The sequence below is a fragment of the Theropithecus gelada genome, chromosome 4 (genome assembly GCF_003255815.1).
Source record: "Theropithecus gelada isolate Dixy chromosome 4, Tgel_1.0, whole genome shotgun sequence".
NCBI lineage: Eukaryota > Metazoa > Chordata > Mammalia > Primates > Cercopithecidae > Theropithecus > Theropithecus gelada.
The window spans coordinates 149,820,139-149,847,880 of NC_037671.1; the positions used below are offsets into that span (position 1 = coordinate 149,820,139).

General features: G+C 41.1%; 1 protein-coding gene across 1 annotated transcript; it reads right to left on the reverse strand.

Moving 5' to 3' along the window:
• Positions 1-853: 853 nt before the first annotated feature.
• Positions 854-27,533, reverse strand: HDDC2 (HD domain containing 2). The gene is made up of 6 exons (XM_025383839.1): positions 27,251-27,533; positions 25,939-26,060; positions 24,116-24,218; positions 17,220-17,288; positions 2,070-2,208; positions 854-1,211 (listed from the first exon to the last, which is right to left on the reverse strand). Exons 1-6 carry the CDS (start codon positions 27,332-27,334, stop codon positions 1,114-1,116), a joined length of 615 nt encoding a protein of 204 aa, XP_025239624.1. The 5' UTR covers positions 27,335-27,533; the 3' UTR covers positions 854-1,113.
• Between the last annotated feature and the right edge of the window lie 209 nt (positions 27,534-27,742).

The following is a 27,742-nucleotide window of genomic DNA, read 5'->3' on the forward strand; positions in this document are numbered from 1 at the left end:
TTTTCCTACTAACCATATATCCAGTAGCAGACTTTACCCTCTTTCTTCTTTTTGATACAGATCATTTACACATACATATGTGTGTTGCTTCTGAAAAGATCATGCACCTTGCTTCCTGCAGATTGGGTATCCATGGATACTGCAAAGAGTTTCCAAAGAAACGCTGCCTAGAATTTTCAGCATGCCAGCCTCAAAGGCCTTCAAATGGAAAGTGACATTTGAATTAAAGGGACAAGCATCATTGCTCCACACCAAAATATGTGGCAGGTTTGTGGAAATCGTATTCCTTTTTGCACTATTCAATGTAAGAGCAGATGAGGTGGATTATTTATCCTATAAAAGGGAGAAGAGAGGAAGAAATTGGGTTGATATATTCCCTACCTAAGTCTCAATGACCCCAGTTCCTATTTATATTTCTCATCTGATGATACATGCTCTTACAATCAAAGTCTCAAGATTTATAAGTCAGGGAGAAATATACAGAGGAATACAAGTTGCATTTTTATATGCCCAAGTTTATATCTCTAAATGACAAAAAGTACTGGGAAGAGGGGAAGAGCCTATTTATTAGTAGGTTTACAAGCCTATGATTAGGAGTCTGAAGCAGTCTGCAGTGAAATTCAAAATCTGGCTCAAGAGAATGAATCCGAATAAGGCAGCAATTTCATCCGGGGAGAGAATACATTACTAGTACATTTTCTTTTCTGGATTCTTATCACTAAATCAGCTGAAGAATCTGTTCTTAAAAGCAATCATAATGAAATTTTCTGTTGTTCAATGAATCTGGCCTTCGGGGATATTGGTAATTAAGTCAGAATAAGATGATTTTAAATCTCCAATAAATACTCCAAAGTTTTAGGTGTTTAATATTTATTTATTTAGTTCATAAACAGGCACTGCCCCCTCCAGTCTTCATCCATGGCACTTTCATAACTGCTTCCTGTTCTGTGGCTTTAGTGCCCAAGTTATATCACATTTCTTGCTGAAGTCCAGACAACTGAAAACAAACAGACTCACATCTAGGGAAATCAACAGACCAACAATGGCAAAACACAATACAATGAAATGGAAAAATAATGTTTTTTACAGGAGTGCAGCAATTTAGAGAGTGTCTCAGGAGTGTGGCTCACTGGCAGCTGCAGCTATGTTAGCGTTTCTTTCTGCCTCAAGTTCAGAAACAAGCTGGACTATCTCAGGGTGATTGAATTTTCCTGCAAAGCAAAAGAACAGCAAAAAATACATTCCCATATTGACAAGAGAGTACATTCATTTCCCCAGCTTGATCCCAGGGTTCACTGGGGGCTCTAGTCTGTGATCTGACCCATGCTTCACTCCAAAGCAGAAGGAGATTGCAGGTCCTGGGAAGGGGCCGAAGGGGACCACTTGGGATTTACTCTCTGTCACCCCAGGTGCAACTGAGAATAAGGATGAGACTCAGGCAAGGAATCATCAATTAGGCAGAGCTAGGGGAAACTTCACCAGGCTCCTGAGTGCCTCTACCAGGAACTATGGGAAAACTCAGGTGTGAGAGCTCAGAAAGCTGACGACAATCGCTGCCCATCCCAAACCTGCAATTAAGTAAGGAGAATGAAGCACCTATATATGAAAAGACAAGGAGGAAGATCAGAGGGGCTAGGCCGGCTCAGGATGTAAACAAGGATGCAGGTGTCTCTCTTGTAAACACCTCTACACTTCAATTGGCTGATCTGTACTGTCATCCCTGCTCCTCAGACCTCCCCAGATTTCTGCTTTGGTAGCAACCAAGCTCTAAGCTATCGTAGGTCCATGACAGCTAGCATGGGGGACTGTTCACCCCAACATCTCTTCTCTCACAGTCTGTTCTTGCCTGTGTCTGTTGTTGCTTACTGTTCATTCCACATTAAACTCTATTCCATTTATTTCCTATCCTCAACCTCTTACCCGAATGTTTCCTTCCCTTTCTTTTTAGATGCTCCACGTGAAAGGGTCAGATAAGGGTACTAACAGTGGGTTTCCCTAATGTTAACATTGGTCACTACACTGAGTAAGCCAAACTAAAATGGACTCTTGTTGAAAATGGTGTTGAGTACCTGCTGTGGAATCATAGAAGTCTTGCAGACTTCCAGGTTTGTGTTCAAGGTCTTCATATTCAGATGCTTGAAGAATCATCTCACATTGGTCTAGCTGCTTCACAAATTTGGCTTCTGCACTAGATTGGGTCTCGTACTCCTAAGTAAAGGGACAATTAAAGCAGCAAGATTAGCACTGCATAATAGGGTATCCCGGGAAAATTCTGACTCTGGCACCAGAAATCAGAGTGACAGCTACAAGTACATTCTGTATCGGCCCAATTTCTCTACTGTTTAGAAATCCTTCAGAGACGCTTCTCCTGTAATTTCACAGCCTAACACCAGGACTCTATACAAGAAAGATGTGCTCTCCATCCTAAGTATTCTACCAGAAGCTGTGGAAGTCTCATGTATTCATCTTACGTACTTCCAAGATCTTTTCTTCCTGTTTAATACCTGTCTTCATTTTCAGATCATTATTCTTTAATCTACCTAAGTAGTTTAGATATTTTTAACTTCAAGCTGATATTTCATCTCATGCCTCTCAAACTTGTATTTCCCTCTCCATTTCATGTCAGGTTTCCTTGTCATTTGTAAGTGAATTTCTAGCTTTATCATTTACTTTTGGTTACCACTTCACCTGGGAATCTCTCTGCTTACTTTCCACATAGGGTAGATTTAATTAAGTTTCTCTGGGTTAAGACTATTGAGGACACAGCCAAGATCTGAGGTTTACATGCACTGGTGTGTGCATGTGTTGCAGCAGGAGGGTGGTGAATGTGGTGGGTGGGAGCAGTTTTTTTACCTTTCTCTTCCCACTGGTCCCTCCCTCTGCAGTGCAGACTTCGAACAAGAAGCTCCAGGAGGTCTGCTTCTTATAGAATGATGCTTGCCACCCAACTGCAAGTCCCAATTAATACTATATAGATTCATTCTTCTATTAAGACCAAACTGCTCCCAAATGGTTTCCCTGCCAAGTTCTTGTTTGTAATTCTACCCCAGATGTGTTCAGATAATAAACCTGTCATGGTTTCTTGGCAGGGTGATGTGATATGAATCACTTAAAGGTTTCTTAGTTTTTATTACATGCTTATTCTTATAAAGGCAGCTACTTGGATTTGATAAAGCTGAGAACTGTGCAGGGGAATCATTTAAATATGGAACCAAACACACTTTGCTTTATCTCAAAGGCACTTAAAAATAATTTCATTTTATTTGTTTATTCACATTCACAGTTATATGTTTATGTTTAATAAATTCAAGTTCATGATTTCACAAAAGAAAATGGAATACTCCAGGCATAGCAGTCTAGAATTTATTTTTTTCTGTTGAAAGTTGAAAGTGAGAAAAATATTTAAAGACCATTAGGAAATACAATACATCTTATAACAAGTTCTTGTGAACTTACAGGTTTCTTTTAAAAGAAATATAAATTATTGAAATTTTCTCTCAAAAAATAATGATATAGGCATTCTCCAATAAAATGGCAAAGCACACAAAATAATACTACAGACAGAACTCTAGGGGTGAGAAAAAAGATTGGCATTTGGAGAAATTATTGCAAGTAGCTCTTAATGTCAGGAAGAGTTGGGTTCAGATTTGCATTTCAGAAAGGTCACTAACTACAGGTGGATAATATCTAGATTGGAGACAGAGAGATCAGATTCTAAGACTGTAGCACTAGCAGAGATGTTATAGGAATCTGGTGTAAGATAGTAACAGTGAAAATGGAAAGAAGTGGTAGGATTTAAGAAATATTAAGGATAAAGAAGTGAACTAAAATATAAAAGTAAACGAGAAGGAAAACTGAAAATGACTGCCTAGTTTCTGGTTTGAGTAACTAGGTTCATGATAAAAGGGTCAGCAAAAGAGAAGAAACAGACAAAAACTGACACAGCAAAGAAATAGCAAAACCCAATCAAAAACTGGGGGACATGACATTCCAATCAAGTCCAAATATATGCAAGTAGAGACAACCACCTCCAGCCATAAGCCCTGCATGACGTCAGCATGGGAGTAAGAGGATTAATGTCTGATGGACCTGAGAATAGGAGAATCTCAAAAGGGCCAAAAGGTTTTCTCTAGAAATCTCACATTTTAAGAACAGTAGTTGACACTGGGAGGGATCTTGCCCACTCCAATAGTGGATGAGCACAAGGAGCTTACATCAAAGACAGCCCAGCCCTAGTGAATTTTCCAATCTGACCTGCTGGGGCTCCTTTCCAGGAGAGGGCCCACATGAGGAGAAACTGCTGGGAAGAAAATCAAAATTGAGTGGGATACAAATAACACTGATGAAAAAAAGACCCAGATAAAAAAGGGGAAGGGGAACAAAGCCAGGAGAACATCTCTAAAAGCAAGCCACCACATTTTTTTTAATGTTACATTTAAAAAATCACAACAACAACAAAAGCAGAAGCAGCTCTGAAGTTAAAAATGCAACTTGTTCTCACCACAAAATATAGTATGTGAGGTAATGCATATGTTAATTAGCTTGATTAGCCATTCCATATTTATATATTTCAAAATATCATGTTGTGAGCCATAAATATAAACAATTTTTGTCAATTTAAAAATAAATAAAAATGAAAAAACAAAGAAAAAGAGCAACTTGAACCAAATTTCCCTTCAAAGTTCAGTAAAACTAACTGCCAATCAAAATAAGCAACAGAAAGGCAGAAAGGTCATATCCCATATAGCTAATAGCTATCCCATAAGATAAAAAGAATAAGCAGCAAAATAACATCTCACAGCCAATTTGTGTCAAAAAGACATACCAAAAAGTTACTACATTTGGCCGGGTGTGGTGGCTCCAGCCTGTAATCCCAGCACTTTGGGAGGCCGAGACGGGCGGATCACGAGGTCAGGGAGACCATCCTGGCTAACACGGTGAAACCCCTTCTCTACTAAAAAAAAATACAAAAAACTAGCCGGGCGAGGTGGCGGGTGCCTGTAGTCCCAGCTACTCGGGAGGCTGAGGCAGGAGAATGGCGTAAACCCGGGAGGCAGAGCTTGCAGTGAGCTGAGATCCGGCCACTGCACTCCAGCCTGGGCGACAGAGCGAGACTCCGTCTCAAAAAAAAAAAAAAGATACTACATTTTTAAAAGAGAACTCGAATCTGTATTTCAGAAACAGATAAAAGACATTAAGAAAATGATACAAGACGAGATTCCCCGGGCAAGATGGCCGAATAGGAATAGCTCTGGTCTGCAGCTCCCAGCAAGACCAAAGCAGAAGGCGGGTGATGTTCTGCATTTCCAACTAGGGTACCCAGCTCATCTCATTGGGACTGGTTAGACAGTGGGTACAGCCTATGGAGGGCGAGGCGAAGCAGGATGAGGCTTCACCTCTCCCAGGAAATGCAAGGAGTCAGGGAACTCCCTCCCCTAGCCAAGGGAAGCCGTGAGGGGCTGTGCTGTGAGGAATGGTGCATCCTGGCCCAGATACTAAGCTTTTCCCACAGTCTTTGCAACCCACAGACCAGGAGATTCCCGCAGGTACCTACACTACAAGGGCCCTGGGTTTCAAGCACAAATCTGGGCAGCTGTTTGGGCAGACAGTGAGCGAGCTGCAGGAGTTTTTTTTTTTCATACCCCAGTGGTACCTGGAATGCCAGCGAGACACAACTGCTCACTCCCCTAGAAAAGGGGCTGAAATCAGGGAGCCAAGTGGTCTTACACAGTGGATCCCACCTCCACAGAGCCCAGCAAGCTAAGATCCACTGGCTTGAAATTCTCGCTGCCAGCACAGTGGCGTGAAGTCAACGTGGGATGCTCGAGCTTGGTGCGGGTAGGGGCATCCACCATTACTGAGGCTTGAGTGTAAACAAAGCTGCTGGAAGTTCTAACTGGGTGGAGTCCACCACAGCGCTGCAAACCCGCTGTAGCAAGACTACCTCCCAAATTCCTCCTCTCTGGGCAGGGCATCTCTGAAAGAAAGGCCACAGCACTAGTTAGGGGCTTATAGATAAAACTCCCATCTCCTTGGGACAGAGCACCTGGGGGAAGGGGCGGCTGTGGGTGCAGTTTCAACAGACTTCAATGTTCCTGCCTGCTGGCTCTGAAGGCAGTAGTGGATTTCCTAGCACAGTCTCAAGCTCTGCTAAGGGAAAGACTCTCTCCTCAAGTGGGTCCCTGACCTCCATGCTTCCTGACTGGGAGATACCTCCCAGCAGGGGTCGACAGACACCATATACAGGAGAGCTCCAGCTGACATCTAGGCGGTGCCCCTCTGGGACGAAGCTTCCAGAGGAAGGAACAGGCAGCAATCTTTGCTGTTCTGCAGCCTCTGCTGGTGATACCCAGGCAAACAGGGTCTGGAGTGAACTCTCAGCAAACTCCAGCAGACCTGCAGAAGAGGGGCCTGTTAGAAGGAAAACTAACAAACAGAAAGGAGTAGCATCAACATCAACAGAAAGGACAACCACAAAAAACTCCATGCAAAGGTCACCAACAGCAAAGACCAAAGGTAGATAAATCCATAAAGACGAGGAAAAAACAGCAGAAAAAGGCGGAAAATTCAAAAAAATCAGAATGCCCCTTCTCCTACAAAGGATCACAATTCCTCACCAGCAAGGGAACAAAATTGGAGGGAGAATGAGTTTGACAAATTTACAGAAGTAGGATTCAGAAGGTGGGTAACAACAAACTCCTCCGAGCTAAAGAAGCATGTTCTAATCCAACGCAAGGAAGCTAAGAACCTTGACAAAAAGTTACAGGAATTGCTAACTAGAATAAACAGCTTAGAAAAGAGCATAAATGATCTGATGGAGTTGAAAAACACAGCATGAGAACTTCGTGAAGCATACACAAGTATCAACAGCCAAATCAATCAAGGGGAAGCAACCATATCAGAGTTTGAAGATCAATTTAATGAAATAAAGCGTGAAGACAAGATTAGAGAAAAAAGAATGAAAAAGAATGAACAAATCCTCCAAGAAATATGGGACTATGTGAAAAGACCAAATGTTTGATTGGTGTACCTGAAAGTGACGAGGAGAATGGAACCAAGTTGGAAAACACACTTCAAGATATTATCCAGGAGAACTTCCCCAACCGAGCCAGACAGGCCAACATTCAAATTCAGGAAATACAGAGAACACCACAACAATACTCCTCAAGAAAAGAAACCCCAAGACACATAATTGTCAGATTCACCAAAGTTGAAATGGAGGAAAAAATGTTAAGGGCAGCCAGAGAGAAAGGTCGGGTTAGCCACAAAGGGAAGCCCATCAGACTAACAGCAGATCCTCTGCAGAAATCCTACAAGTCAGAAGAGAGTCGGGGCCAATACTCAACATTCTTTAAAAAAAAGGGCCAGGCACAGTGGCTTATGCCTGTAATCCCAGCATTTTGGGAGGCCCAGGTGGGCAGATCATCTGAGGTCAGCAGTTCAAGATGAGCCTGGCCAACATGGTGAAACCCCATCTCTATTAAAAATACAAAAATTAGCCAGGCGGGGTGGTGAGCACCTGTAATCTCAGTTACTCGGGAGGCTGAGGCAGGAGAATTGTTGGAACCCGGGAGGCAGAGATTGCAGTGAGCCGAGATTGTGCCATTGCACTCCAGCCCGGGCTGATAAGAGCAAGATTCCATCTCAAAAAAAAAAAAAAGAGGAAAAAGAAAAGAATTTTCAACCCATAGTTGCATATCCAGTCAAACTAAGCTTCATAAGTGAAGGAGAAATAAAATCCTTTACATAGAAGCAAATGCTGAGGGATTCTGTCACCACCAGGCCTGCCTTGCAAGAGTTCCTGAAGGAAGCACTAAATATGCAAAGGGAAAACCAGTACCAGCCACTGCAAAAACAAACCAAAATGCAAAGACCATCGACACTATGAAGAAACTGCATCAACTAGTGGGCAAAATAACCAGCTAGCATCATAATGACATGATTAAATTCACACATAACAATAACAACCTTAAATGTAAATGTGCTAAATGCCCCAATTAAAAGGCACAGACTGGCACATTGGATAAAGAGTCAAGACCCATTGGTGTGCTATATTCAGGAGACCCATCTCACGTGCAAAGACACACATAGGCTCAAAATAAAGGGATGGAGGAAGATTTACCAAGCAAATGGAAAGAAAAAAAAGCAGGGGTTGCAATCCTAGTCTCTGATAAAACAGACTTTAAGCCAACAAATATAAAAAAAGACAAAGAAGGGCATTACATAATGGTAAAGGGATGAATGCAACAAGAACAGCTAACTATCCTAAATACAGGCTTCATCTTTGGGATGCAAGGCTGGTTCAACATATGCAAATCAATAAACATAATCCATCACGTAAACAGAACCAATGACAAAAATCACATGATTATCTCAGCAGATACAGAAAAGGTCTTTAATAAAATTCAACACCCCTTCATGCTAAAAACTCCCAATAAACTAGGTATCGATGGAACATATCTCAAAATAACAAGAGCTATTTATGACAAACCCACAGCCAATATTATACTGAATGGGTGAAAGCTGGAAGAATTCCCTTTGAAAACTGGCACAAGATAAGGATGCCCTCTCTCACCACTCCTATTCAACATAGTATTAGAAGTTCTGGCCAGGGCAATCAGGCAAGAGAAAGAAATAAAGGGTATTCAAATAGGAAGAGAGGAAGTCAAATCACCTCTGTTTGGAGATGACATGATTGTCTATTTAGAAAACCCCATCATCTCAGCCCCAAAACTTTTAAGGTGATAAGCAACTTTAGCAAAGTCTCAGGATACAAAATCAATGTGCAAAAATCACAAGCATTCCTATACACCAATTAATTATAGACAAACAGAGAGCCAAAACATGAGCAAATTCTCATTCACAATTGCTAGAAAGAGAATAAAATACCTAGGAATACAACTTACAAGGGATGTGAAGGACCACTTCAAGAAGAACTACAAACCACTGCTCAAGGAAATAAGAGAGGACACAAACAAATGGAAAAACATTCCATGCTCATGGATAGGAAGAATCAATATCGTGAAAATGGCTATACTGGCCAAAGTAATTTATATATTCAATGCTACTCCCATTAAGCGATCATTGACTTTCTTCACAGAATTAGGAAAAAAAACTACTTTCATATGGAACCAAAAAAGAGCTCATATAGCCAAGACAATCTCAAGCAAAAAGAACAAAGCTGGAGGCATCATGCTACCTGACTTCAAACTATACTATAAGGCTACAGTAACCAAAACAGCATGGTACTGGTACCAAAACAGACATTTAGACCAATGGAACAGAACAGAGGTCTCAGAAATAACAAGACACACACCTACAACCATCTGATCTTTGACAAACCTGACAAAAACAAGCAATAAAGAAAGGATTCCATATTTAATAAATGGGAAAATGGCTAGTCATATGCAGAAAACTGAAACTGGACCCCTTCCTTTCACCTTATACAAAAATTAACTCAAGATGGATTAAAGATTTAAACATAAGACCTAAAACCATAAAAACCCTAGAAGAAAACCTAGGCAACACCATTCAGGACATAAGCATGGGCAAAGACTTCATGACTAAAGCACCAAAAGCAATTGCAACAAAAGCCAAAATTGACAAATGGGATCTAATTAAACTAAAGAGCTTCTGCACAGCAAAAGAAACCATCATCAGAGTAAACAGGCAGCCTACAGAATGGGAGAAAATTTCTGCAATCTATCCATCTGACAAAGGGCTAATATCCAGAATCCACCAGGAACTTGAACAAATTTACAAGAAAAACACAAACAACCCCATCAAAAAGTGGGCAAAGGATATGAACAGACACTTTTCAAAAGAAGACATTTATGTGGCCAACTAACATATGAAAAAAAGCTCATCATCCCTGGTCATTAGAGAGATGCAAATCAAAACCACAATGAGATACCATATCATGCCAGTTAGAATGGCAATCATTAAAAGTCAGGAAACAACAGATGCTGGAGAGGATGTGGAGAAATAGGAATGCTTCTACACTGTTGGTGGGAGTGTAAATTAGTTCAACCATTGTGGAAGACAATGTGGCGAATTCTCAAGGATCTAGAAGTAGAAATACCATTTGACCCAGCCATCCCATTACTGGGAATATACCCAAAGGATTATAAATCATGCTGCTATAAAGACACATGCACACATACATTTAATGGGGCACTAGTCACAATAGCAAAAACTTGGAACCAACTCTAATGCCCATCAATGTTAGACTGGAAAAAGACAATGTGGTACATATACACCATGGAATACTATGAAGGCATAAAAAAGAATGAGTTCATATCCTTCGCAGGGACATGGATGAAGCTGGAAACTATCATTCTCAGCAAACTAACACAGGAACAGAAAACCAACCACCATATGTTCTCACTCGTAAGTGGGAATGGAACAATAAGAACATATCAGCACAGGTAGGGGAACATCACACACTGGGGCCTGCCAGTGGGTAGGGGGCAAGGGGAGTGATAGCATTAGGAGAAATACCTAATGTAGATGACGGGTTGGTGGGTGCAGGAAACCACCATGCCACATGTATACCTAGGTAACAAACCTGCACATTCTCCACATGTATCCCAGAACTTGAAGTATTAAAAAAAAAAAAAAAGAAAATGATATAAGACATAGAAGAACAACATAAAAACAGTGAAATGTAAGATAAAAGGTTGTTTTAGAAACTAAGCAATAAGGAACACAAGGGTAATTAAATATGATAAATAATGCCTTAAGAGAAATAGAAATGGAAAAGGAGGATAAGTTTAAAAGTTGAACAGAAATGAAGATGATATAAAGGGTTTGAAATAAGGTGACAAATAGTGAAGACAGGCAAAGAAGAACCAACATACAGATACAGAAGAGTCCCAGAAAAAAGAAAAGCAAAGCAAAAGGAAAACTATACCTCAAGAAACCCTTAAAATTAAATTTTTTATAAAAAATTTCAAAGTATATATTGAAAATGCATGCTAAATACCTAAGGATATTAACCCAGAATGAGCAACATGAAGATACATCCTAATAAAATTACCAGACTTAAAAGAAAAAAAAATCCTTTGGACACCTATGTAAAAAGAGTATCTGGCATTTAAGGAAAATAAAATTATGATCAGACTTCGACAGCTTCTCCATATTGTCAGAAGTTCAGTCAACTGGAGATACAGTTGGCTTAACAAGTACCCTTTTAAAAATGTCTCTCCCCATCTGTCCCTCAAAGTACAGGTGAGGCTTGATGTACAGCAGTATAAGGATCCCGGGACCTTAAATCTTCAATCTGTTACTTCTATTTTGATATAAATAATCTGATTTAAGATATTCAAGAAAAGAAACTGGGAGCAAAGATTTTACATGCAGTGAAACTGACTTGCAAGTATAAAGAACACAGAGAAACTATTAATAACATGCAAGAAGAAGGAATACTGTTCTGTGAGCCTTTCATGAGGAATCTACTAGGCAACGAGTCTCAGAAAACCAAAACTGTTGAGAAATTGACATAAGGACTGGTGCTGAACATAACTATATGGTTACCTGTAGAAGTAAAACTAAATGCAGTTAAAAAGGAAAAGGTTATAGTGTGTAATGGTGAAATGTTTTAACAATGTAGATATAGTACAACTATTTAAAAAAATAGGGTGACTCAGGGATAGTATAGGCAAAACCATTTTAAAAATTGTTTTCAGTAATCAGAATTAATGATGGTGGTGTATACAACTGTCATTCTGAGACTGGTTCATGTGTAAAGAAGGATAAAGCAAATGAGTATGTATAAAACATTCTAATGCTAGCATCCTCTCTGTACTATATAGCCAGAATTCCTGTTGTGGAAAAAAGGATATGTACCATAATAGAGAAGTGGTTAAGTAAAACCTCTGTAGTACTGAAGTTGAATTGAAAACATCAGTATGAACTCACAAGGTATTATATGTACAATGACCATCCATAATGCTCAATATGTGGTCTTGAAATACCATTTGCTATTTTAAAATAAACAAAAAGCAAAACAGGAGGTCAGGGTGGAATATGCTCAAGATGAAGCTGGAACACCCTGCCATTTCTGCTATCGAAGAAGCATTATTTCCTATATGAACTGTAATCAGAGTAGATGAGAGTGAAGCACAAAAGTATTTCAGCTAATAAATAAAAACAAAAATAAAATATTAGAATATTACCATTCTGAAGCCCCGAAGTATTAAGGAATGTAAGCATGAAGAAAAACTAGTCATTATGTAGTGCATGACCAAAAGAATCCAATATGCCCCCTTAGTTTTGCCAAAAGGTTCCAACCTGAGTCTGATCCAGTCTGTGGATCCAGCTGCCAATCTGTATAAAATAAGAGAACAGAGGAACACGACCTGCACCACAAGTGTGCAACTGGGAAACTATGGGAAACTCTATAGGCCAAATGGTCTGGATTCAACAGGTAAATTATAAGAAAAAGAAAGAAATGAAGGGAGAGACTGTAGATTAAAGGAAATTTAAAAGACATTAAGCTTTAAAAAAAAGTGAGCATGATTAAACTAAAATATCTAGAAATGAAGAGTTAAGTGATTAAACCTTAAAGATATTCTAGGATATCTGTGAAAATCAGGGTAGTAGTTAATTTGGGTGGGGAGGGTGTTTGGATCATGGCACAGGGAAGGGCTTCTGTGGTGAATGAAAAAATTCTAAATCTTTACCTGAGTTGTAGAGTTAGAAGAAAGTTATCTTTCTAATAACTCATTATGCTACTCTTGGGCTTTTGCATGGTTTTGAGTTTTTTATTTCTCGATAAAAGGCTTTAAAAATAATATAAATGGCAGAAGAGAACATGTACAGGCGTGAAGCTGTTGAGTCAAGGTTCCTGTGGATGATTAGGTGGAGCTGTTCAGGAGGCTGCTGGATTTACGTGTCTGGGGTTTAGGAGGAAGGTTTTTCAGTAGAATCTATGGAGCAATCAGCACATGATTGCTGAGGCACAGGAGGGGTGTGGAGAGAAAAGAAGGCTAAGGACATGGCCCCAAGAGGAAGACACAGGTTCTGAAGATGTAGGTTGAAGGAGGGGAACATTTGAAAAAAGAAACAGCCAGAAAGGCACAGAGAAAACCAGGAGAGGACAATCTCATGACCTGAGGGATGAGGTTTTCAGCAGGGGAGTGGCAACACCTCAGGCTGCCACAGTGTCAGGCAGCACACAGGCAGAGCGGGGTTGCCAGATTCAGCCACATGAAGGCCGGCTGTGACCTTAGCAAGAGCAGTGCCTGGTGGGCCTGTCAGTCACAGCATGGTGGCCGTGAGGCAGCAGAAGCGGGAAGTGCAGGCAACTCCTCACCTGTTTAGTTGTGAAGAGAAGTAGGGAAATGTGGCATTCAGGGAAAATTATTCCGAAACAGGGTTGTGTGAACATATTCGCAAGTCTTCTAAAAAGCTGGAAAACTTCCTATCTGACAGCGTCTATGTTCTTAAAGAAGGAAGAGGCAAGAATACTTGCTATAAAATCAGGGGAGAAGTGGCAAGGTAGATGCTTGAAGAGAGGGCTGAACAGCTGATGTGGGGCAGAGACAGGGGAGGCAGAGAGAGGGGCAGGGAGGTGACCTGAGGCCCACTGATGGGGTTCTAGCAGCCCTGAGGCTCTGCAGAGCCTGGTGGCCAGGGCAGCTGTGACCCCAGTCCCCAGGCACAGAGACTCTGAATCAGTGTTTCGCAGCCTTCTGGTAGGACAGGAGAGGACATGTGACCAAATGACTCAGATTGGGGTTTCGAAGAAACAGAGGGGCAAGGAGTCCAAGCAGGCCGGAGATTCAAATTCTAGGTCCTGAAAATGGAGGACTAAATAAGCAGAGGAAAGGAAAACAGTGAGATTAAACATTTCCTTCTCCTTACTGGGGCAAATGTTGGCCCTGAGTGAAGTGCTGATCTCTTGAAAGTTTATCTTTTGCATCTTCCCCTCTCCAACCTCCTAGCAACTCTCCCTCCAGGGTCCTGGGGTCCTCATGCTGCTCTACATCAAGCCCCACCTGTACTTTGAAGAATGAATTGGGGGGAGACATTTTTAAAAGGGTACTTGTTAACTTAACTGTATCTACAATTGACTGAACTTCTGACAATGTGGAGAGAAAACTTGGGGTTAGAAACAATCCAAGGACGGTGGGGAATGCTAGGCATTTCACATGCAGGAGAGGCTCCCCTCATGCCTTGGGGCTGAAAAGGACATTTCTTTAAGGCAAAATGCAGGTGGTGGAGTAGACATCTTTCTGTGATACTTTCAGAAAAAAAAAATGTTTTTTCTTGGCTTGGTGAAATGTGATTTCACCTTCTATGATAAAAGATAAATTATCATCAAGGATGTTTAATGGCTGCAAATAGATGTGATCCTCTGGGCTGAGAAACATTTTAAAGTGATAAATAGTTGTAATTAGCATTTCTAAAACCAATCAACTGTCATTTTCTATGTTAGTTACATGCTATTCTAAGCTCAATGGGTACAGAATGACCCTACTTTCTTAAACCAAAAACCTTGATACATGGACTGGAGACAGAGAAAAATAGAGCTTACTATGTGCCAGGCAGTATCCTCATTGCTTTATGTATATTAATTACTTTAATTCCTATAACCCTATAATTATTGCCTCATATATTGCCAATTATATCCTCATTTTACAGACGAGGAAATTGAGGCATAGAGATTAAGTAAATTGCTCAAGATCTCACAGCTAGTAAACAGGGGAGTCACTATTTGAACCTTGGAAGTCTGAAGCTTATGTACTAACAACAGACATGAAGTATCAAATGCATAAATTATTACAGAAACGTGTACTGTGTTGAATACTATGTTGAAAAATGTATGTACACCTACAGCCTATAAAGATGACCTGTGAATGTGACCTTATTTGGAAACAGGGTCTCGACAGAAGTGATCAAGTTAAGATGCAGTCTTACTGGATGAGAGTGGACCCTTATTCAATAGAGGGAAATTTGGACATGGGTTCTGACATAGGGCCAATACCATGTAACTACAGGGAAGAGACTGCAGTGATGTGTCTGCGAAACAAGGACTGCGATAACCAAAAGCTACAAAAAGGCAAGGAAGAATCCTCCTTTTGCTTTTGGAGAGAAATCTTTATCAGGCTTCATTAATTCAACCAATGACATTTATAAGATAGTAAAATTGTTACCTGTTTAGGGGTTACCAAGTGTTTTAATTCTCTGTGTTTTATATTTATTCAAAGTCAAAGCCGTTCTAAATAGCTTTTGTAGCATTTATCTTTGGAGGACACTACAGTAAATTTTGCAGTAGTTTTTCACCAGTTGTTGATAGCTAAGAAAATATTTTGATAGATAACTGCTACCATGTTTACAATAATTAGGCACAAAGGTACGAATTATTGTAGAAGTTTTTCAGATTATTAATACAAGAGTGTTTCCCCCTTAGGCGACAATACATGAGGTGCTATTGTTTTTTCTTTTATGTATGAGATGCAACCTAACTCCACTCCATTATTTCCCAACATATAAGGAATGTTCTGAAAGTTCATTTGAAAGTATATACTTTGAGATGAGGCACACTTTTCTAAAGAAACCTTGCTATACCTAGTACCATATACAGTACCTAGTACAGTATACAGGTACCTAGTACCTAGTACAGTACCTAGTACAGTATACAGGTACCATCTGAGCCAGGTTCCAAGTTAGATACCACACATACTTTGCCAGGTTTAATCTTCATGATCATTCAATGAGATAGGTATTGAAGGCCTACAATCTCTCATCTTAAACTCTGGGGCTAGAGCTTTCAGATTTCAGCATTTTCTTATTTTAGAAAAATAATATGGTACATGCATTATATACTAAGTCACGCCTCTAGTGAGGTCTGGGACAGCACTCAGTTACTGGATGAAGATTTCTGCATCAAAGAATACTAATTTTCATGCCAAGAGAGATGGATGAGGACTCTAGCCTCATGTTGGTTCAGGTAAGATTTGCTGCCTAATGAGTTCAGGTCAGGTCAAATTTCCTAAAAACTGGTTCTCTGAGCTTTTCAAATTTCATAACTGGGGATAAGAGTGTGGGAACCTGTATGACTCTCATTTTCTAGCGGAGAAAATGAGGTTAAATAGAGTCAAGTAACTCACACGTCGGTGTGTAAATAGGAGTTGGAATTCAAACTCAGGTCTCTGGCTGCAAGGCTCTGGTCTCTGCATCACACCTGAATGCCTTACAATGGCTATTTCATCCCATCATCAACCCAAACCACAGAAAATGGCAGTGCCATACAGAATCTGAGCGTTACATGGCATTTCTAGGAGAGGGAGTTGTACAGGGTTTCAACCCTGGGCACTTCCCCTCTCACTCCTAAGACAAGGGACGACCTGACCCAACACATGAGGCAGTAAGACAGGAAATTCTGCCAGTTTTGGCAGAGGCAAAGTGGAAGGGGTCTGAGTGTAGAAAGGGAAGGTGGAAGATCAAGCTCTAAGACAGGAGGATGAATATGGACTTTGAAGAAAATGTGAAAAGTAAGAGTGGGAGGGAAGGCTATCCACAAATAAGAGGAGGCTTAGAGCTCAAGCAAGGAAGGGCCAGTGTGGACTGGCTGGAAGAGAGAAACTGTAATTGGAAATGGGAATTTTTTTTTCCCCTTCACAAATGAAAGACAACAGCAGAAGAGGGAAGCAATGGGAAAAAAGAGCTGAACCTGCCCTTTCCTTCCAGCCCAACCTCCCTTCACTGTCAGCAGCACTGGGAAGGGAGTGAGCACTGGTAGAGCCCTGTTCCATGCCACGCATCTCTGTGGCACTTCACCTTGACCTCATCCAACCCTAACAACCCTCCAGGGTCTTACAGATGAGCAACAGACTCAGCGGGGGAAACGTGCCGAGGTCACAGAACTTCAAAGTGGAGAGGTGGGATTCAATCCCAGCTCTGAACTATCCCCAAGTCCATGTTCTTTTCAAGGACCAAAAATGGGTGGGTGTGGGCAAAGCAGCAAGAAATCCAAGGCTGTGAGTCAAGTGCCAGGAGTTGGGGTGGCGAGGGAAATGGGGAACTTGGAGAGATACAAAATTTCTATCCATCAGGAGAAATTTCTGCAGCAGCTGGGAAGTGACAAACAGACACAAACCAGACAGTAATAAGTTACGGACCCCTTGTTAAGATCATCTAAGTCAACTACAGCATCAGGGAGCCATATAAATTCAGTTAGAAATTAAAAACAGTAATGCATTATATATACTTACTTCCCAAAGTTCATAGAGCTCCTTTCTGAGGTCCTCTGGTAGTAGTTGGGTTATCTGTTTCATAGCTTCCTGAAATATCAAACCATTACTTTAATTATATTGACATTTATCAAAGTTAACAACTACTCTGCAAAAGACAAATAGGTTCGGATTCTTACAAACAACTCCCACAGGGGCAGCAGAGTAAACTGGCCTATATTGGACAATATTTATAGCTTGTAAGGAAAGCAGGCAGTTGTATACCTTAAAAAAATAAGTGTAATCATTCATATGGGCTTTGCTTAGCACCTATTTTGTGGTCTACAACACAACAGACATAGAAAAGGACAATGAAGAGGTCATGAGACAATTACAAAAATATCAGAGGTGTTCCAAGGATTTTACATCTGTGGATAAATCACAACATACCCACATACATTTCAATCATAAGCATACGAGAGTTCAAAACAAACCTGAGTGGGGAGAATGGGAAAGGAATACTGAATTACAAAGCTCAAAGAGATTTTTGTATATTCATTTTCTATTGTTAATATGTTTTTATTGCAAGATGTAAAGTACAACACAAATGAGTAATTATTGCCATTAACATAAATAAGGTTACATGATAGAATTTTGTAGGCTCACAGACTCACAGGCTGAAAAGGGATATTAAACAGCAATTAGCTAAACCATCCATGTAGTATCTGAACCCTTCAATAGCATCATGGAACACTTCTATTCTCTTTCCAAAAATGTATGCAGTGGGAGGAAGCCTAGTACCTCAAGAGGCTGCCCCATGGCTTTCGGCAGTACTGGCAGAAATTACTTTCTTACATCAAGCTGAAAATTTTCCCTGTAGTTCTTCTACCACACCTAACCCATCCCTCCTGCTTTCCTCTCTCACCCACAAACACAATGTCAAACAGGTGGACAGTGACCCCACTGGGCTGGACTATCTGTGGCCACAGTGACTGGTCCAAGAGATAACCTTATAATTCAAACCAGGCCACTCAGGGGCCATTTGCATTTGTCAAGCAGAGGCTAGGAGAGAAGCCATATTCCCCACCACAAGGAGAAGCGTGAGAGTTAGCCAAAACCTAATGAAAAGCAAAGACGAAATAAGAGAGTAGAGGTTGTCCTGTACTTCTAGGCTTTCTGTACTTTGTAGTCCCAAAGATTTCAGGAGCTACCCTTATCCTCCAGTCTCCTCCTTTATTTATGAGTTACTCCAGTATCCTTCCTTTATTTCTGAATTACTCCAGTATTCTCAAATGGCTTCAAATTCCTTCACCACCTTCATTCCATACCTTTTAATTAGCCTCAGTCCTTCTAACCACAGAAGCTAGGCTCTTTGAACGGAATATGGCTATAAAAACCATTTTTGGCAATATAAAGGTCTTACATAAAATAAAATAGTGAGTTGTAGGAAAGCAATGGACATTTGTGTATATATTTATTTATTACTGGGAGAAAAAAAAGTTACAGAATACAACTGCTTCCAGAGCAAACCACATTTGCCAATGTCAACAATCCACTCTTATAAATAACATCACCATCTTGAATGGCTTATTGAGTTATAGAGTGGTAGCATCACACTACCCTTAGTATGAAGAAATTTAGTGTTATGTTGTACATGCATTCTTCCTTGTTTCTTTTTCATAAATTTCAGCCAAGAATACTTGAGAAAATACTTTATATTTTCACAAATCAACTGTGTCTTTATAGATTGCTTTTCTCTACATAATTCCAGAAACACAAGTTTGTCAACTACTTCCAGTTGAAAAGAAAGAACTAAATCATATGTACATACAGGTATATGAAAATCTCAACTTTAGAATGCAAATATGAAAGTCCTGCTCTGACAAGAGGCTATTTTATTCTCTTTAAAACGACACACCCAGAACTGCATACAGTGATTTATGTATGATCTGACCAAGGTGGAAGAAAATGGAATCATCACCTTCCTCATGGTAGATACTATATTCCTTTAAGAGCAGTGTAAGACTGATTTGGCTTTTTGGTGATGATGTCCAATTACTAAGTTATTAATAGGCTTCTTGTTGTTTAAAATCACCATATTCTTTAAAAAACAAAACAGCAACTACGTTGTTGCTCTCTTCCTGAAACTGAACTATGATTTTCTGAATCTAGGCTGATTGGTATTTGTTATCACACAATCAGAACTGCATTTTTGCAACCTCGTAGAGAGTTAATATTCTTTGTTTGGCAGCATATACCAGAATCAAGCCTACCTTTTTAATTGAACCCTCTGAAATCAACATGGCTCAGGTCCAGGGTACACAGCTAAGTATGCTAGTCTTTCCCTTCCTGGCAAGCGATGAGCCCTGCCACTTCCACTTCTATACTGAGTTTCACCTTGTTGTTCAGACATAGATTTAGAGTGACAGCTTCCCTAGCCTTTTCCTCTGTTAGCAAAATATGTCAAAAATCTGCCTAAAGCGCTGAGCTGAATGAAGCTTTCGGCAAATATTTTGTGTCAGTTTTGTGACAAGTATCTGGAAGGTATTATTCATCATTCAGACACTGATGAGGCTGAAAAGTGTAGCAGTCAACTGAAGACCAGATCCAGACTGGGTTTCAAACCTGGCTCGCCATTTATTAATACTAATTGTGGAACCCTGAGCAAATCATTTGACCTCTTTGTCCTTCAGGTTTCTCATCTACACAATGGGGTCAAATAATGGTACCTACCTAAGAGGATCATAAGGATTAAGCAGTTAATACACATAAAGTGCTTATTATGTGCCAATACTAAGCACTTTATAAATCTGGCACATAATAAGCACTCTATACATGTTTGCTATGTTTTTCATTTTCTCCTTCTTGTCATGCTCACTCTATAATAAAGTTCCATTCTCGCTGTAATCTCCCAGTTCTTTAGCAACTTTAACCCTCCCAGACACATGCATACCACGACTCTGCCTTCTGTTTCAATAAGGTTTTCCCTTTGCAAAGGAATATGACCTGCCACTGCTGTATTCCAGCTTCAAGTTCTACCTCACTAGATCACGGTGATCCTTATCAGACATCATTTATCAACTTGCATTATAATATCAAGTGTATGTTAATATGTTTAGGAATGAGGCCAGACTACAAGTATTGCTTTTGGCCCCCTTTCTAAATTTGCTTCTTCTATGCCCTCATTCTCCCTTTCATCTTCATACCCACTTTTCTCCAAAACAATCAGCCCTCCAGGTTTATCAAGTACAGTTGGTCCTCCATATCTGCCGGTTTTGTATTAATGGATTCAACCAACCATAGATTTAAAAAAAAAAAAAAATGAAAAAAAATGATACAAATAAAAAACAATACAGTGTTACCAACTATTTACATAGCATTTGCATTATATTAGGTATCATAAGTAAAACAGAGATGACAAAGTATAGGGGAGGATATGTGCAGGTGATATACAAATATGACACCATTTTATCTTGAGCATCTGCAGATTTGGTTATCTATGGGGGTCCTGGAACCAATACTCCATACATACTGAGGGACCACTGTATTTTTTCTCCCTCCTACTTCAGTTCAGAGGCTCAATGATCTAGCCAGCAAGGGCAAATGAGGTTTCCTGGTTCTCATTAGGCAGATTCCACCAGGAGCCAAGAAATCCTCATTTAATTATCTTAATGCATGGTTCAGACATCCAAATCTTGTTCATAAACACCATCTGCATAAAGAATTGTTCACCTCCCTCATTTTCTTCTCTCTTCCCAAATCCTGACTAGCAGCAGGAAGAGGCAATAGAACATCAGTGCTCTCCAAACCTTTGGTTTCTTGTCCAAGACCTTGTGATTCTTTAAGATGTTTCCCCATTGCCTTCTGCTTATGACATTGATTCCCCTGTGAATCAGCAGGAGTGGGCAGCAGTCAGGAGGTTTAATGAGGCTGGAAAGGTTTTTCATCAAAGCCAGGAAATAGCATCCTGGAAGGCAGCAGTACCCTCTCTGATTGCTCAGGTCCCCTCTGTGCCTGTCCATGGGGTGTCACCAGCCACGACTCAGCTCTGGTAGGAACAGTCGTAGATTTTCCTCATTTCCAGTTGTTGGAGATGGTTCACACTGACTGGTTCTTCTCCAGAAGGTTTTGACTTGCTCCTCTGTGGAGTGAATCTCAAATTCACTGTGTGCTTCCAGGGGGAAGTCTGTCTTTTTTCTCTGGGCCCCATTTCTCCTTGCCTTCTCTTCACTTTAAGGACTTCGATGACTCACTGGTACTTTAGAATATGATTTCTCATCCACAATGTCCAGACTTACCCTTGAATAAAACTATCCTGCAATGAGCTGTATAATTGAGGAATTTTTTCCCTTCCTTTCCCTCTGTGTTATACTTCATTACTCACCATCCTCTGGTTCAGGTGCCAATTCCTTTCTGCAACTCAGAATCTCGAACTAATTGGTTTCTTTTTATATTAATTCAGCCAGTCAACAGAACAGTTCTTTACTCATAGCAGTGCAGATTCATATAGAGAAACATTTCCTTAGACTCCTCCCCTTTTCCTGTCTTGGTCAGCCTGTATCTTGGACCTAAACTTTGGCAGGACGAACACATTCCTTATACGATTCCCCTTGTGCCTATACTTTTGGGTAGGTTGGAACTCTTAAACTGGGACCCTCATTCCTTGTGGCCCTTCTTACCTTTGGAGGGCAAAAATCCTGCTGGCTACTGAGCCCCTGTTAGTCTATAGGTGTATTCAAAATACAGATCAAAATGGAGTTTCTTATGTCTTCCTTTTCTACACAGACACAGTAACAGTCTGATCTCTCTTTCCTTTCCCTACAAGCTCCAGTCTCCCCAGCTCTGAGAATAGACATTTAAGCCTACTTGCCCTGTTAAACCATCTCAATAAAGACTCCTACTACTCAGCAGTTTAGGACCAATCTCTTAGGCCTCCAATAAAAGTAGCTAGCAATAACTCTTGAATTGAAAACCAACCATTCAGCATTCAAAAAAGGCTTCCTTCATTTTCCAACTTCTGCTTCAAACACATCTTCCTCGTTTGCCCTGGGCTCTGGGTTTAGAGTCCAAATTGATGGTAATTTAATACATTATTGATGTTATTCATTTCTTTCTAATACAAATATTTGATTTTTCTTTACCTTCAACCCCTAAGTTAAAGGAGTAACTTACAATTTACTAAATAATAATCATAATAATGATTCGATTTGTGATTTATAGAACTTCTCTCCAAAGAGCTTATTTAGCATGGAGAATTTCCTACAACCTCATTTAAATTCCAGCTATTTCTACAATTCTAATGAAAGTTATACTATCTACAGCTACATATTAGGGAGAACTGAAACCAACACAATTTTCTGTCCCTGTGTTAAACAAAGCTGGGAGCAGACATAAACCCCTCTTATTGTGTTAAGGATGAGACAAGTGATAGGGTTTGGATGTTTGTCCCCTCCAAATCTCATGCTGAAATGTGACCTCCAGTGTTAGAGGTGGGGCCTAGAAGGAGGTATTGGATCATGGGGATGGATCCCTCATGAATGGTTTAACGCCATCCCCTTCATAATGAGTGAGTTCTTGATCAATTAGTTCAAATGAGATGTGGTTGTTTCAAAGAGTGTGACACCTCCCCACCCTCTCTCTCTTGCTCTTGCCATGTGATGCACCCGTTCCCCCTTTGCCTCCCATCATGATTAGAAGCTTCCCGAGGCCCTCAACAGGAGCAGATGCCTGTGCTATGCCTCCTGTACAACCTGCAAAACTGTGAGCCAATTAAACCTCTTTTCTTTATAAATTACTCTACTATTAAAAAGTAAAAAAAAGACTTTCTTTTCTCCACAGCTGGTGAGGCTGTGGGGAAAAGGGAATGATTGTACACTGTTGGTATGAATGTAAATTAGTCCAGCCAGTATGGAAAGCAGTCTAGAGATTTCTCAAAGAACTTACAGCTACTATTCAATCCATCAATCCCATTACTGAGTATATATCCAAAAGAAAATAATCAGTCTACCAAAAAGACACATGTACTCATACCTTTACTGTTGCACTATTAACAACAGCAAAGACATGGAATCAACCTAGGTGCCCATCACTGGTAGACTGGTTAAAGAAAATGTGGTACATATACACCATGGAATACTATGTAGCCATGAAAAAGAATGAAATCGTGTCCTTTGCAGCACTGTGGATGGAGCTGGAGGTCATAATCTTAAGTAAATTAACACAGGAACAGAAAATCAAATACTGGATGTTCTCACTTGTAAGTGGAAGCTAAGTATTAAGCACACATACACATAATCAAGGGAACAACAGATACTGTGGACTACTAGAGGGTGGAGGGAGAGGGGGGTTAAAAAAACTACCTGTTGGCTTACTATCAGGGTGACAGGATCTGTACTCCAAACCTCAGCATCACACAATATTCCCATGTAACAAATCTACACATATATCCTGTATCTAAAATAAAAGTTGAAATTAACAAAAATAAAATAAAATAAAAATTACCTGGCCTCAGGTATTTCTTTATAAACGCTACAAAAGAACAGATTAACACAACAAGCAAAATCCAATCTGCTGCTTACTCCAGAAAATCCCTGCTTCTGGAAGATAAGGCTGTAAACCCCTAAAACAGAGTCAACACTAACAGTTTACTCTTCAAAACTCATTACGACCTTCCTTCATATGTTTACTAATCTAAATCTATTATGTCCTAAACTGTGCAATCCCAGCTAGTTGCCTAACTTGTCAGATCCATATTAACACTCTCCAGCCCAGGCCCTGAATCTCTAAAATTATCCTCCCCTGACCTTCCCCTTCCTAAGACACTACTAAGACTATCAAGGCAGTATTCTCCCTAACCGCAACAGGTCTCATAAACTTAGCTTTGCTTCAGCAACAGGTTTTTCTGGTGGTTTTTTGCAGAGTCAACAGTCAACACTGACCTCTTCTCGCCTATGTTTTTCTTCCTTGGGGATGTTATCTGCTGGTGCTATGTCCCCAACGATGCATTCTGCCATATCATGAACGAGGGCTAGGCGTACACATCTGATCAGGCAAGAAATGTTGAAAATTACACAGAATTATATTCACTACAAGTTCCTTCTCTATACTCTTCCAAAATTGCATAAAATATATTTTTTTTCTCCACCTTAACAGAGTATTTTAATGTAGTATTTTCTAAAGTAGTTACATTCTGCCAGCCTACAACAGTTCTGATCAAAACTGTTAGTTCATATTCAATAAAATACATGTGAGTGTAGGGGAAATTGTTAGCATGAATTTTTTTTCTTAAATGGTTTGTCTCTGAAATCTCACTTTAAAAGGCTGATAAATAGGCCGGGTGTGGTGGCTGATACCTGTAATACCAGCACTTTGAGAGGCCAAGGGAGGAGGATCACCTGAGGTCAGGAGTTTGAGACCAGCCTAGCAATATGGTGAAACCCCATCTGTACTAAAAATACAAAAAATTAGCCAGGTGTGGTAGCACACACCTGTAATCCCAGCTACTCAGGAGGCTGAGGCAGGAGAATCGTTTGAATCTGGGAGGCGGAGGGTGCAGTGGGCTGACATTGTACCACTGCACTCCAGCCTGGGCAACAGTGAGACTCTGTCTCAAAAAAAAAAAATTACATTTAACAACTTTCATGTTCCTGACACGTGTGAATCATTCAATAAGTGGTTATGATTATTAGTGGTTAAGGAATAGTAGTTGTGATAATCATCATCAAAACATGAAGTCAAGTAATGAGATAAATGCCCCATCGGGCCAGTATGTTTTAGCCTCCCATACTACCGAGGCAATACAAGGCCCAACAGTGTCCTATGAGATTTCCCTGCGTCTACTCTCTTTCTGGTCCAGTTCAAATCCCAGACTACTCCAAGTTGCATCTCTATTGGACTTCACTTTCACTTTGTACTATTTGCCAAAAACCTCCTCAGCTCCATACCATCTGCTGAGTAACAGAGGACTACTCAGGCTTCCCCAGTGAACCCTTTGCTGCAGTCAAGTTGATTTATTTCTCATTTGCAAAATACTCCTTTACTTTCCTACACTCAGGGCTTTGGTTTATCTGCCCTTCTCTTTGCGTGCAGTGCCTTCTCCTACCTCTCTGCCTATGTTAACCCTCTAGAGCTCAACTCAGATTGCACCTCCTCCATAAAGATCAACCAAGAACAGGTGATCTCCCCTACTCTTACAATACTTAACATTTTCGACTATAACTTATATTTCACTTCTTATAGAAGTTATTTTGGGCCTGTGTAAGTCACTTGGGATTTATTTACTCTCTTATATGCTAGTAAACTTACTTTTGTTCTGTGCTCAAAAAGCATTTTAACACTTGTCAATTGAATGAAGGGGGAGAGGATACCTCTTTCTCAGCTGTCTTGCACATACAACTCCAAAAAGAGCCTCACCAATGTATGCTACTATCCATAAAAGGCACTAGAAAAGAGCACACAGTGTACTAATACAATGCTAGAATTTTAGACATAACACACTCACCTTCAAGGCCCCAATATCACACTTAAGTCTCCTCTGATACCCTAGGCAGGCTCTATCACTTGCCAACATAAAACCCAGATTGCAGTTTACAACAACGGAGGCAACACAACCCACATCCTAAATATGCATGGTTTGCTTCAAATAATTTTTCTTGACCTATAAACTAACCTACAAGGATTTGACACGGGTCTCAGTGGTAAAAACGGGTGCACACCCATAGACCAGAATCCCTCACGAGCATCAAAGTCCAGCTCAGCTTACCGGTCTTTGTTAAGACGGTCATCTTTGATCACCATAGCCATAACTGCCATCCGGTACATGTGATCTGACACGCTCTCCGGCCTCTGGACATTTCTGTATACCCAGCCAGTCCGTGGGACTCTCTGATAAATATGAAGAAGAAAAAAGTTTTAAAAACCAAATACTAACTATCTGCTATGCTCTTCAAGAGATGTCCAGGATATAACACACAGAAACCGGGTCATAGTTTCAGAACCTATTACAAAATGTTTTGCTAAACTAGCTAAAATGATAGACATCTGGAATCAAATGAACTTGAGAGCTCAGAGAATGAAAGGGGGAGAAGACAGAGAGAGATAAGTCACAAAGTCCATTCGTCAGATTACTCTGTTACTGATGTATAATGACGGAACATATGCAAGTTCTTTAAAAAAACAAAACAAAACAAAACAAAACAAAAAACCCCAAAAACTGCATTTTTCCTAACTACAAGAATTGTGGCTTTTTGCCTTCAAATAATCTTACACAAGCAGAAAACACTGTATTGAAGGCTCTGAACGTGAACGAGTGATAGGCTTCCAAATTCTGAGGCACAAGGGATAAGGGCACTTCTAATTGCTTGATGCTACCACGTGCCGGGACTCTTCCTTTTATTCACATCATAACCTCATCTTGTGAAACTGCATTTCTTCCTCAGAATTCTACATCGCTAAGGAATGTTATAACTAGTAGTCAGAGTGGCATGAAACAGATAATTTACTTTGAACTTGGGAGAGAGACGGGGAAGACGCACATGATGAAACTCATGTGTATGACATTAAATACTGTTTGGGGGGTGGCCTTGAGAAAAGTCTTGTTTCTGGAAGTAACTGTGAGACAGAGGTAAAGCGCTCCACTTAAAATCTGCAGAGCCGACAGATTCTACTCTTTCCACCCGTGCTCAGAAGCAGCCCCACCCTACACACACAAACACACACACGCACGTGGTTCTGGGGTCTTGAGCCCCGGAAAAGCTCAGCGCAGGAAGGGCGAGGCCGGCTGCTCTCTGGGAACTGGCACGGCTGCAGGGCGGAGCTCGCGGCCCCCGCGGCCCCGAGCTCTAGGCTCAGACTGCGCGCCGTCCCAGCTGGCCCGGCTGCCCCTCCGGCTTCTTCCTCTGTCCACCGTCCGCGAGGCGCAGCCACATCCCCTGGACTGGGGCCTTTCCCGAATTCCGCGCGGCGGACCCAGCGCAGGAAGGGGAAAGGCCGCGGGCCCAGCGGGGAGCCGGAAGCTCCGCCGCCCCGCAGTCCCGCCCGGTCGGCCGCGGCCTCCGGGCCTGGCGCCCGCTCACCTTGAGCTGCCCCACCAGCCGCAGGAACTGCAGTAGGGAACGAGCCCCGTGGCCCAAGAAGGTCGCAGAGGAGACCGAAGCCATGTGGCCACGGAACCTCGCTGGGCGGAGCAGGCCGCGGCGAAGCTCCTCCCCGCCCTCCTCCTCCTCCCCTTGTCTGTCTTCCACATCCTCTTACTCTTCTTCCTCTTTCTCCTCCCCCTCTTCTTCTGCCTTCTGCCCCCTTCCTCTTCCCCTTCCAACTCCCTCCTCCTCATCCCTCTTCTTCCTCCCCCACTTCCGCTTTCTCCTCTCCCTCTTCCTCCTGCCCCTCATCCTTTCTCCCCCTCCTCTTCCTCCTCCTCCTGTTCTTATTCCTCCTCTCCCTCCTCCATTTTCTCACGATTTTCTCAGACCCTTCTGTCCAGCCTTCCCCTTCCTGGCCTTGGTGTCCGCTGCTTGGGCATTGCTCCATCAGTGGCAGACACCTTGCTTAGCACATACTGGGCACTC